Source organism: Microcaecilia unicolor, chromosome 12 (genome assembly GCF_901765095.1).
Source record: "Microcaecilia unicolor chromosome 12, aMicUni1.1, whole genome shotgun sequence".
Taxonomy (NCBI): Eukaryota; Metazoa; Chordata; class Amphibia; order Gymnophiona; family Siphonopidae; genus Microcaecilia; species Microcaecilia unicolor.
This window is the reverse complement of record NC_044042.1, coordinates 1789338-1802929: the sequence shown is the minus strand read 5'-3', so window position 1 is coordinate 1802929 and position 13592 is coordinate 1789338. Positions and strand designations below refer to the sequence as shown.

The 13592-nt window shown below is 46.2% G+C and overlaps 1 protein-coding gene across 4 annotated transcripts in view; it reads right to left on the bottom strand.

The window, feature by feature from the left end:
- Positions 1 to 646: 646 nt before the first annotated feature.
- The window catches only part of FOXP4 (forkhead box P4), a 104292-nt gene continuing 91346 nt past the window's right edge, over positions 647 to 13592 (bottom strand). For all 4 annotated transcript variants that reach the window (XM_030220767.1, XM_030220770.1, XM_030220769.1 and 1 more), the window contains 4 exons: positions 11087 to 11208; positions 4547 to 4613; positions 4148 to 4320; positions 647 to 3523 (listed from right to left, as the gene is read on the bottom strand). In XM_030220767.1, the coding sequence (XP_030076627.1) occupies positions 3379 to 3523; positions 4148 to 4320; positions 4547 to 4613; positions 11087 to 11208 (507 nt within the window). In that variant the 3' untranslated portion in view covers positions 647 to 3378. The remainder of the gene's footprint in view (positions 3524 to 4147; positions 4321 to 4546; positions 4614 to 11086; positions 11209 to 13592) is intronic.

The following is a 13592-nucleotide window of genomic DNA, read 5'->3' as shown; positions in this document are numbered from 1 at the left end:
GGCCACAACCCAGTCAGGTGTCCCGGATTTCCCCAATGAATATGCATGAGATCTTTCTGCATACAATGGAGGCAGTGCATATAAACAGATCTCACGCATATTCATTGGAGAAATCTTGAAAACCCAACTGGATTGCGGCCCTCGAGGACCAAGGTTGCCAACCTCCTGCACTAGAGCAAGTTAGAGTTAAGAATTGGTAGTAGACAATCACCTTTGGTCAACGTTGAAAGCCGCAGCAAGCATTATTTTAAAATCTCATCTGCGGCATCTTAAACATTCGGGTACATTCAGCAGCGCATGGTGATCAATTATTATGAGCCCTGAGCTATAGAAGCAGTTGCAGTAATCTGCCTCTCGATGTACGGCTAAGCAGTTCGAATTATGACCTGCATTTGTTTTCCTCTGTCCTGCTTAGTTATGCAAATAACGGCTGATACTCCACCTGAACTCCACTCTTGTGGTCTGTAAGGATTTTCAGTGGCACTATCTGAAAATTCATGGATAAATCATCTCTAGGTTTAGTAGCCGCCTGTGAATATACAAGCCCCTCGTTGCTACCTGGAACAGCTCCTGGTGGGGGTGTCAGCAAGGGGCAAAAGCCAAAATGGACACTACATGCAGAGAAAGGAAGGCTGGAGAGGCAGACTGCAGTGTCCGAGGTAATTCCTTTATTGCATTTGATAATGCTGTTGTCCATACAGATTACATCATGCACCTAGAATCTACTGTACAAAGATTTATCGTCTGCCAGACAGACAGACAGAGTCAGAATACAAACAAGACAGCTTTATACACAAAGGAAAGCGAGGTACCGGGGCCAGATGTACCCTCTTGTCTCTGCTCCCAACCTCCTTCAAGAAATGACACAAAGTAAAACCTTACAAGGCTCCCCTCCATGCCAGGAGCAGCTCGGTAGGGTAAAGTCTTGCTTTCAGAAGGTCCGTGCTCCCTGCGGCATTTCACCCTCATCCCCAGGAGAATCGATGAACCACCACCAGAACCTGCTGAGAAACTCTGCTACCAGTTTGGAGGTTTCTCTTGAAAGTACTGCAACCCTTCAGGGGAATTAGATCCAAGTATCTCCCCTGTCCCTTGTAACTGGTGCACAAATGCCTCTGTGCCTCCAGCATTAAGGAACTGGGAAGAGAGGTCCTTCTCTTCCGAGAGCACCTTCTCACTCTGATGTCTAACACGAGGAGCTGAGAGGCTTCTCCAGGCACGTTCCAAACTGCTCTCGCAGTCAGCTCCTCTGTGAGCACAGCCCTGAATGAGAGGGAGGTTGAAGAGCTAGATCCTCTCTCAGGAATGGCACCTGGGCAAGAACACGAGAAACCATCAACTCTTATCCTGCCATTCCCATCAAGAGATAGGCTGCTAGCTTCCCCTCTGTCATGAGGTGGGGGGGGGGGGGGGGGGGAGACACATACCTTCACCTATAATCTTGTAGAGCCACTGGAGGAAGTGAACAAAGCATAATCTGGCCAGACAAAGGGAGGACAGGTGAAGTGAGCAAGACAGGGATGTTGGGTGTGTCCTACATTAAAAGCAATGTAAAACTTCCTCTCTGCATCCCACCCTTTGGCATCATGTTCTCCACGCCCAAACCCACCTCTACCTGCTCATTTAATTGCCCGTTAGATTTTTTATATGGAAGACAGATTTCTTTTCACATCTGCCAGTTACTAGTCTCCAGCAGAGGGTGTGAATAGTCTGTCGGGGGGGGGGGGGGGGGGGGTTGTCATATTTCGTGCCACTTCACCACTGTCAGCTCCCCTGTGGGTACTTACTGGCCCCTGGCTCTTCTCCAGTCCTCACTTTCACTTGGTTAAAGGACAGAGGCTCCGATTCTACAGAGCTGCTGAATTCTCGCCTGAGCCCAGACTCCGTCCAGCAATGGTCCTTCAAGCAGAGGCCACGTCTCTTTTGGGCACTGACCCACCTCTCTACTGATGTCACCAACAACACATGGTCTCTCAAGTACAAGGTCTTGCACAAGACCACCGGTGCGTCTTGTTATCTTTCCAGCACACATTTCTTTACCTGTGCAATGTGGTGCAGGGAAGACGGCAACAAAAGCTATAACCCCCCCCCCCCAAAAGAATTAAGGGCGTCTGTCTAATCCCCCCTCCCCACAACAGCTCTACAAGCGAATCAGTTAACTGACAGGGCTGTCACACTCATTCCTTGCACAGTCAGCGCTCACACCGCCTGCACCCATCAGCCTCACGGTCTCATTCTTCGAAGGACCTGACCTCATTCCTTATTTTCTATTGAACCACTTAACTGAGCCAAACCCAGTTAGCAGATTGCTCAGACTGGTGTTTCGGCTGGAATTCTAGTGAGGGTATGGTCTAGGCAGGGTGCTCAGTCAAGAGGACTTTTCATGTCATGAATCATAAAGAAGGAACAGCAAATAATAAATACAAAGAAAATCTTGTTTTTGGCATGAATACTGTCTTTCCATCATCAGGGAACGTTTAACCCTGTACCGCTGTCCTGAAAGAATGTCTGAGGTTCCTGGGCTCTAGAGTGCCAAGGTCTGGGACCCACCACAGGCAACCTCACGATGCTGCTTTCAGCTCCCACATCTCTTGGCTCAGACACAGCACATCCAGCCTTTGGCTTCAAAAAGTTTTGATTTGCTCAAGTCAGTCTCAGCAGGAGCCAACACAGAGGCTGTTTCAGTGCAGCAGAAGCTCCAGCATCCATCCCTCAAACATCTGCTAGGAAGCGATGAAAAATCATACAGGATCTCTTCCCGGATTCAGCTCAGCTCGACGTCCTCATAGTAACTCACAGACACTGATGCTGTTCAGCAGGATGGAGGGATTCCAGGATCACCAAACAGATACAGATGGCAATTACCTCAAGTCCATTTCAAGTGCTCTCCTGGCCACCTCAGTGATAGCCAGCATGGGGAAGTGGAGGAACATAGTACCTGTGATACAAACCCACCCAGAATCCACAATGCCCTTAGTGCGAAGGAGGGTTCATCATCTCAGAGTTGCAATCTGAAGGAGAAATAGTTCCTTAGAGCAGGAAATGGGGAAAGCACACAGTACTTTGCGGCAGTAACCATGGCAACCAAGAACTCCAGCATTGGGATGGAAAATAAGGGACCCGCCGGCTGCCACGTGAGTGACAGAAGAGTACCGGTCGCTGTTACTGGGAGGAAAAGAAAGGCTGGCTGCTAAACTCTCCAGAAATCTCCTGCTGTGCTTTGCTCTCGTGGGCCCTTATCTCCACCTATGACAGAGGTCCAGAAGATGCAGGACCCATGTGGGAGGGAAGTGTCATAACTAGACAGGAGAGCACAGGAGGGGCAAGCTGTCATCCTGTCTCGAGTGGAAGTGCTGGAGTAGGAAAGCCCCGGAAGACTTAGGCCAGATCTTCCAAGGGCATATCCTCATCTAGATCCTGGTCATCTGGAATCATCACATTCTGATTCGTGGTGCTCATGAGCGACACTGCTCTGGTCTCCTCTTCAGCCTCGGCCGGCTCTTCCTTTACGTAGACTTGATGGCTGAGAAAGGATCAGTGAAAAAAGTGTTACTTAAGTTCAATCTTTCTTAACAGAAGAAGATAAGAAATGCCAAGCTGGGTGAGATCAACGGGCTTCGAGTCCAGCCTCCTGTCTCTGCCAATGGCCAGTCTGGGGCATTTGGAAGAACATGGCAGATCTTAAAACAAAGTCTGTTCTCTACTGCTCACTCCCATATCTGTCTGGCTGGTTAAAATTTATGCACCCCCTACCTTCCTTCCAGAACCTCAATCATACTCCTGGAATGGACCACATTCTGTGCAGCAAATTCCACACCTTAATGCTGCAATTCCTACCTCTGTTTTAAATCTACTACTCCCTGGTTTCATGGTGTGTCCCCTAGTTCTGGTACTAGTTGAAAGGGTAACTTATTAACTAGTTCTCCACCTCTTGTGATTTTATAAATCTGACTGAATGGTCCATCGCACTACCTGCATTCTTCTTTCTTCTGGGAGTAGGGGGAAGGAATTGAGGAGGACAGAACATCCTTCCTCTTTCCAGCCCTTACCCTGGGGAGACAAAGTGCTATAAGCAGTATTGAGTGTTAAATTTAGAACGATTGTAAGAGTTACTCAAAATGCTATTGTCCCACCTTGGAGCCCTCACCTGTATTGCTGTGGGGAAGATCGGAGAGGACTAGAGCTGCCGTTGCTGGTCACCTGCTCTACGGTGCTGCTCACGTCATCATGAGCCACACGCAGGCCACTGCTGCTGCTGGAGGTGGTGTTCACCAGAGCTGGGCTGCTCAGGAGGGGAAAGTTACTCTCTGCTAATGCAGCCTGCCAGAAAAAGAGAGCACAGAAGTAGGATCGGTGATAAAAAAAGGGCGAAGTCACCTTCTCAAGTACAGGGTCACCAATGCTCAACGGATGGGACACGAGCATCAGCACAGCAGCCATCATGGACTAATTCCAGTCAACGGTAAAACCTGGGCAACAGTGCGTGTGAGGAAGGCACGACACAAGTGTAAGGGGAGCAACAGCCAATTTCTCTCACGGTTCCTACCTGGTAACTGGCATTTAGTACTCCATACCCAAGGCCAGAGATCATATTTTTAACTAACGTTGGACTCCTAGAAAATAAAAATCAAACACACCTGATTTACTCTTCATTACATTCAAGTTACATTTGCACAAAAACATTTTCATTTGATTATTGCTGCTTAAAACATGCAAACTCCACTGCAATAGCACAGCCTGAACAACCCCTCCCCTCAGGACACCTTCCCACCTCCCTTTCTCTCCCTGTCCGCCTCCCCCCTCAGCCACCCTTTTCCTCCCAACTAGGAACAGCCTACTCTCTTTCCTCCCCCCTCCCACCAGTACAAGTTTGGTGCTCTGTCTAAAATTCCTTTGGGCTACTGTGAGTTGGGTCTGTAGTGGGGGGGGGGGGGGTACTTTCTTGGGGTGTGGGAAAAGCACTTTAGCTCTGAATGATGCTAATTTAATGCCCTCAGCATTAGGGGAAGATGTGCATTTCCTCTTTTAGGGGAGTGGATGTACAATATTTAAGATGTGTTCTTGGACCGACACGTGCACCTCCCCTCCTCCAACCTAAGGGAAAAACTCGTCTCTGGTTAGGTCCAAGGCCAGTATAGTGGGAAGTATTCAGATCTGGCTGAAACTCCTACCTACATTCCGAGTTTCAACATGGCTGAAGAATCAGGAGATTCGATGCATATTTTATTGGTGTTTACTGGTTAAAAGTAGAGCAGCATTTTAATTAAAAATTTTAAATCAATCACAATTAAAGGTATTTTATTTATTTCCCACTGCAGCTCCTTGTAATTCTGAGCAAGTCAGTTAACCCTCCATTGCGACATAAGTACCTGTATATAATATGTAAACCGCTCTGACAGCAGATGGTATATCATATCCCATCCCCTTTCCCTAAAGGGCTGATAATCTCCCTCCCTCTCACCCCTAGATCTAACACCTCTCTCTTTCTCTTCCCTTCCTCCCTCTCTCCCCCTCCACGACCAGCTCCAAGCTCTTCTCATGATTGCTGGAGCTCACCGTCTTAGTCATAGCTTCTTTCAGTGGCCCCCTCACTTCTGTTTGTGGATCTGCAGCTCACTCCCCTCTACCCATCTGGGGTTCAGCATCTGCCCCCCCCCCCAACACTTCCCCAATGGTCTACCTTAAAGGTGGTCTTCTGTTGGTCCCAGCAGCAGTGTTGCACATATGCTGCCTGCTTTCCCTCTGGCCCTCTTCATCTCCTCTGACATCACTTCCTAATTCTGAATGGGTGGGATGGGACAGAGGGAAGGCTTTGGACCAGGCCGCAGGTCACGTATTTGCAATGCTGGCACTGCCACTTTAAGATAGAACAGCTGGGGGGGGGGGGGGGATGTTGAATCATGGGCAGGGGGAAAGATGCTGGACTGCATGGAAGAAGGGGGTTGAGAGTAGAAGAGATATTTGGAGGACACAGGAGACACTGCAATGTGATTCTTTTTGTTTTGTTTTTTAAAGTATTAATCACTGAGTTAACTGCAATTAACTCACAGCCCTAGTTAGAACCTAAAATCAGAAGCCCTGATTTCAGCTCAGGACCTGCCAGAAATTTTGGGAAAGCCCTTCTACATCTTGAAATGGACAATCTCATTACCTGAACTAGCGCAATATGGGACGGTTCCTGAGTAACCTATAACTTCGCTGATATGGGACCATGTAATAATACTACAGATGTAGGATACCGATGAACTACGTAGTCTGGTCAGATTGTCCTGAAACCCTCCAGCTTCCGCTGCTACAAGCCTGGACCTGAGACAGATGTAAACTCAGGTGCATGAGCTCTACTGTACTTTGATATTTGCCACATATTGACTGAAAATAAAAAGTTCTTAAAACAGCCAAATTCTTATAGCGTTATTATACTGTTCTTTTGAAGTGTTAATTTTTGAAAAGTCTGGGTAGTAACAATGTGGTTATTTCGGTAGAAAATTATCAAAGAGTAAAACCACCTACATTCTTCCTCTTTGAAAATCAGCTAGTGTAAAAGTCCACACATTAGAAATGTCATCATACTTTACAGCTGTTGATTGTGTGGATGACTGGGGAGGACATGAATAAAATAGTAACGTAGTAAATGACGGCAGATAAAGACCTGTACGGTCCATCCAGTCTGCCCAACAAGATAAACTCATTTTACATGGTATGTGATACTTTATACCCGAGTTTCATTTGTCCTTGCCATTCTCAGGGCACAGACCGTAAAAGTCTGCCTAGCACTGTTCTTGGACTAAATGTTATGAAGATTCTGGAACCTAAAGACTTACAAGATTCTGGAATCCCAATTAGTAGCAACATTCCATGTAGAACCCCAAAGAGTAACATAGTAAATGACGGCAGATAAAGACCTGTACGGTCCATCCAGTCTGCCCAACAAGATAAACTCATTTTACAAGGTATGTGATACTTTATATGTATACTATGCTTACATTTTATTAATTAAGGGAAAAGGGGTGGGATTTGACTTACCGCCTTTCTGTGGTTACAGTCAAAGCAGTTTACATAATATATACAGGTACACGTAACCAAAGGCCCATCAAGCCCAGCATCCTGTTTCCAACAGTGGCCAATCCAGGTCACAAATACCTGGCAAGATCCCAAAAAAGTACAAAACATTTTATGCTGTTTACCCTAGAAATAAGCAGTGAATTTTCTATGGAATTTTCCTTTAGGAAGCCATCCAAACCTTTTTTAAACCCCACTAAGCTAACTGCTTTTACTACATTCTCTGGCAACGAATTGCAGAGTTTAATTAGACGTTGAGTGAAGAAAACATTTCTCCGATTCATTTGAAATTTACTACTTTGTAGCTTCATCGCGTGCCCCCTAGTCCTAGAATTTTTGGAAAGCATAAACAAACGATTCATGTCTACCCGTTCCACTCCACTCATTATTTTATATACCCCTATCATATCTCCCCTCAGCCATCTTTTCTCCAAGCTGAAGAGCCCTAGACGCTTCAGCCTTTCTTCATAGGGAAGTCAACCAATCCGCTCAAACCAGCAAAAGATCCTGCAGTCCTCCAACAGCCCACTGGGACAGGATCGACTGTAACTGTTTATTGTCTATGTCCAGGTTATAAGTGATGTACACCAGAGGACAGATAATGAACATGTGATATGGGAGTGGAAGTCAAGTAATCACAGCATGGGGGATGCGGACTATAACTGTGATAGGAGAGAGGGGAGGGAGGGGGGCAAGGGGAGGGAGGAGAAAACTGTAAAAAGTTGTTGGAGAGAGAGCAGTAATGCAGATCAGGGTGAACAGCTGAGAACATTGGGAACTATTAGCTAGGTAATGTTATACAATGCTCTAGATGCTACAGTGACTTGTGTTAGATATGTAAACTGTTCATACTCTAATGGAAATGTTGTTTTGAGGTTTTCCAACAATAAAAATTATTGAATCATAAGTGATGTACACCGCCTTGGGCGAATTTCTTCAAAAAGGAAATAAATAAATAGGGATGAGGTTAGTCACGTCAGTGTCCAAAGCCTTTCTCCTGCCATCATGAGTGGACAACACCATTGCCACTGCAGAAGTGACAATTTTTAAAGCAAACACCAGCTCACACCAAGCTGTGTTTACTGGGACAGACGGTGGTGACAGTTCCTACATCCTCCTGGCCAAGCTTCACATGAATTTTCCTTCAATAGCACTGAAAATTCCAGTGGGAGCAATTCTCTCACCTGCTCTTCTTGATGGATCATCAACACAGTGGATGGCAGATGCACCGTCCCAACCTTGAAAAGGGACAGATTATTCCACCAGCCCTCAGTCCAACCTGTACTCAACACTAACTGAGGTGTCCATCTCTTACACCATTGCTACCAGAGAATATGGAACTCCATAAGAACAGTGCTTGGATAGACAGCAAGGAAGACCTTGTGCAAACTGACAACCAAGTGGCAATGATCCATGTCAACAAACAAGGGGGTACTGGTTCCCTTAGCCTCTGCAAAGAGGCCATAAGAATTTGGAACAATGCCATTATCCATAATTCATCCCCTCTAGACATACCTGCCAGGTGTGCACAACACAATAATCAGAAGACCCTTGAACCCTTATGAAGACCTTGTGCAAACTGACAACCAAGTGGCAATGTTCCATGTCAACAAACAAGGGGGTACTGGTTCCTTTAGCCTCTGCAAAGAGGCCATAAGAATTTGGAACAATGCCATTATCCATAATTCATCCCTTCTAGACATACCTGCCAGGTGTGCACAACACAATAATCAGAAGACCCTTGAACCCTTACGAATGGCCCCTGCATCTACACAAAGTGGCAAATCTCTTTGCCCAATGAGGGATGCCAAAGATCAACCTCTTGGCGACCAGAAGGAACTCCAAGTGCCAGTTCTTTTGTGTCAACTGCAGACGCATTCACAATCAAGTAGGACCACTCATTCCTCTATGCCTATCCCCCTTCACACCACTGATTTCCAAAACCATCCAGAAGGTACAGCAAGAGTGGGTGAACATGATACTCATAGCCCCATACTAGCCATACCACACGTGGTTCCCTTTTCTGCTGCACTTAGCGACAGTCGGATCCATCGACCGCTTCACACTGACCTCATCACACAGAGTCAAGGCATCCTCTTACATCTCACTAGCTGACCTTCCACTCTCATCTATCCTACAGGAAGTGCTCAATGCATCTAAAAATCCCTAGAACAGGAAATCCTAGAATCTCGATCTGGTGCGGAGATCCCAATCAAACTGCAATTGCCTGCTCCCTACTGGGCTTTTTCAAGTATCTCTGCAAATATTGCCATCAGGACCCATTTGAGTGCCCTCATATCATAGGCCTATCTAGGGTAAATTTCTCTCTGCCCATCCACTAGTGGACCAATTCATTCAAGTGCTTTTCAATCTAACCCCCACCCCCCCCCATCAAGCCGTCTGTCACTCAGTGGGAACATTGCATCATCCTTGCTCAGCTTATGCCCTTTTTTGAATCTCTGACCTCCTTCCACCTCAATGTGGACGATGGTTTTTCTAGTGGGTTACAAAAATACACACATTATAAAAACAAATGACCAACATACAGGTTACTAAGCTAATACTGTTCCCTCATCCTTCTCCCATACAACCAAAGAGATGCCAAGTCTCACTCATTAGGTATGTGCCACATACTCATTTGAAAGCTTTCTCACTCGCACACTCTTTGAACCCTATTTCTCACTCATCAGAGGTTCAGTACTAGTGCACTGATCTTGATCACTGTTTTCACGAGAGGGAAGCGTTGGAGAAGTAAACCAAGTGGTTCGATCAGTAAGAAGAGATCTGAGCACACCTTCCAGTCTACTGCTTCCCCTTGCCCTGTCCCTTTTCCCTTTACTGCAAGTCCATGTGCTTGGAAACGATGTACATACTTTTATCTACTGGGTGGAAGACAATTTTCAGCTCAAAAAGATTTACCCAAATTGCTCCCCACTTTCTATTTTTTCAGAGGTTCCAAAGAAAAGCAGCCTTGATTCGTTTGCAAAGCAATACTACAATTAAATCATTCTGGATTTATACCCTGGATAAAAAAATCTCACTCCTTGGCATGGTAAAGCTCACTCTTTGGGATGGTTCACCCTTGGCATCTCTGCAACCACCAGTAGAGAGAGAAAAACTCCCCACCATAATCTTCCCCCATTACCACCTGCTCCCAGCAGCAGACACAGCACTTCCACCATCGCCCGTTCCCCACCAGCAGAGACAGACGGCGCTTCTACCAATGCCTCCTTCTAATGGCGAAGATTATGCTCTCCACTATTCTGTTGTCAATCAGCACTGATAATGTTCTGGATTCTGCATTTGACGGACAGTTCAAAGTGAGCTTTTCATTAAGCTGTTTACAGTGATGTTTTGAAAAAGATATTAACCAATATCAAACTATATACAAGAATTGTTAACCGAGTGATGGGGAGAGTAGATTGCATGGATGGCAGACTTGGAAGGCCATATAGTCTTTATCTGCCTACTTTTTTTCTCTGTTTTCTACCATGTCTGTATGGAAGATCGGTCACGTATGTTTTGTTGCTCAACGCACTCTGTGGAATAGGCTTGCTTTGAATTACAGTGATTGACATCTTTGCTCCATGTCAGGAAACAACTTAAAGCTTTCTCGTTTCAAGAGGCTTTTGGCTGATCTAGTGTTCATAGTCCTCTTGCCAAAACTAGATTATCTTTGTTGAGTTGTAAATTGTAAGTGTGCTCTATGTGGCTTTTTACATTTCTTTTTTTGTTCCTGCACAATGTTTTAATTTTAATATTTTCTTATTTCTCTAATTGTGGAGGAGTGGCCTAGTGGTTACAGCACCAGTCTTTCAATCCAGAGGTGGCCGGGTCAAATCCCGCTGCTGCTCCTTGTGATCTTGGGAAGTCACTTAACCCTCCGTTGCCTCAGGTACAAACTTAGATTGTGAGCCCTCCTGGGACAGAGAAATATCCAGAGTACCTGAATGTAACTCACCTTGAGCTACTACTGAAAAAGGTGTGAGCAAAATCTAAATAAATAAATAAACCTTGCACCACCCACCCTGTCATCTTTGGTGGTCTTCTCTTTTGGTACTCCAGCTCATCCACTGTCCACACAGCTCCCTTCACGTTCTCCACTCGCACAAAGCACTTGTGTAGACTCAGGTTATGACGCACTGCATTCTGAAAGTGAGAACAGATCATTACACAAGTGTGGAGAACTGAATGGCGGAGGGGGGGGGGGGGGGAGAGGGAGGGCAGCCCAGGACACAATTCCTTCAGCTTTATGTATCCCAACCCCTCCAGGCTGCCATTGGTGTGGTGGCAGAAAGTATACTACGAACGCTGTGCAGAAGTAGGGCGGGTTATGGAAGGACTTAGAGGGGATTTTGCCTAGAGAAGCAGAGGCAAAAATTGTGGATCCCCTCCCGGAGTCTCTAGGATCGAAAACTTATTTACCAGAGACTTTGAGGGAGCAGGTCAGTTTGAACTGTCTGTTATGAAATGTTCTCTGTGCTCTGCAGCCCACACAGCCGTGTGTTACGCTATTTTGTCTGCTGTACAGCACATAGAGTGGATTGGAGATGTGGTTCATAAGTGTCGTAGTAGTATCTGTGTAATGCCACTGCTCAATATCTTATTGACAGAGTTATATTTGCTATTTGCATAGTGGCATTTATACATGCAGGGTATCAAGAGGCTCCTGCCTGGTTAAACCCTGCTGAGCTGACGATTGCCAGACGTTCAGCTCCACTGAATATCCCCCTCTGACCGTCAAAGCAGCAACCGGCTGGATTAGGGGCAGAGCAGGGGGGAGCCAGTACTTAACCAGTCAGCAGTGATATTCCGTCCACTAACCGGTTAAGTGAGCGGATACAGTTAGGGCAGCTGAAACTCTGTCCTAGCTTTTTCCAGCAAGCTAACCATGCACCGGGTCTGAACAGTGGCCGGAATGGGGTTAACTTCCGGAGAGTCCAGACATGCCCTGGTGTTCAGAGTATGGGGTTAACTCAGCCTGTGGCTTGCAAGCCGTTTACTGCCACGGGCTGATATCAACCCTGTAAATTAGAAGGGTAACGGTGACTCAGTATCAGCAACTACCTACGTAAGGTTTCAGTCTGCCCATATTAACTGGCTGCAGAAGTCGGAAAGAAAAAAAGCAGAGCGCGTAAAGTTGAAGGCTTTATTCACTACTTTGGCTTCCAGGTTTTATACATACATGCTTGGCATGGCCACGTTTCGCCAAACAGGCTGCTTCAGGGGTGAATGGATACCAGTAGGTATAAAAGTCCAAACTTCACCAAACGGGTTTTTACCAGTAGTGAACAAAGCCTTCAACTTTACATGGTCTGCTTTTTTTGTTGTTTTACTGCTAACCATATTGGACCTTGCAAACTATTTTCCTTGCTGTTTCCTTTAACTGGCTGCAGAGCCAAACGTCAGGCAATCTACAGAGGGACATTTTTATTTTAAAGCACTTGTGTGTCTGAGGGTCTGTTGCGGCCACAAAAAGTGCCTTTGAAACATCAGTCCCTATGCAACTGGGGACTAGGACAGCAGAAGAGGTACAAAAAAATAAACCTGCTAAGGGAAAGGGGATGAGACTTGATATACTGCCTTTCTGTAGTTACAATTAAAGCAGTTTACAAATTATATGCAGCTACTTATTTTGTACCTGGGGCAAGACAGGGTTAAGTGACTTGTTCAGAGTCACAAGGAGCTGCAGTGGGAACTGAACCCAGTTCCCCGATTCTCAGGCCACTGCACTAACCATTATGCTATTCCTCCACTCCCCTAGATATGACAGACAGACCCTGTGCTTCGCTCCTCTTCTCCTATCTGCCAGTCTCTGCTCTCATCAAGAACTTTAATTTGCTTTTAATTAAATGCTCAGTATTTTTCAGACTCCGTTGCTAATCCAGAAGGTGGCTGAGCAGGAGAGAAGTCTCCCCAGGCTGGAATTAGACGCAGCCTAATCACTGGGCCCTGCTGGGCATCTAATTTTCCTGTATTAAGTCTTCAGGACAACTCAGCTTTGCAAATGAAAATGACCCCAATTTCAGAGAGACGACCTCACAGGGGGTTTAATCCAAGCCCTCATTTGTGATGAGAGACTAATTTGTTACACTAAAACATTACGAGCAATTTAAGAGGTCAAACAGGGGTCAGAGAAATAAAGGAGCTGACCAAGACAGCGAGGGTGGTGTTGTGTGTGTGTGTGGGGGGGGGGGGGGGGTGAGGCCAGCCCTGTCGCCAGCACACACACTGCAGTACAGCAAAGCAGCCAACATGGTACATGGGGTGGGGTTAGTGGTACCTTCATGAAAAATTATTACAGAAAGGGACTGAAAGGTCTCAGGACCAGTCACAGCAGGGAGGGTGCGACACAGACCTACCAGGGCAGGAGGCTCTCCATCAAGCAAGGTTTTCTCCTAATTTTACCTTTGAGACCAGTCTACCTCAGTCCCTCTCACATAAAGGCCCTTCATTATTTCTCAAGACCGTCACTCTGAACAGCACATGCTGACGTCCTGGTGCTCAGGCCTTTCACAAGGGTTCCTTCATAT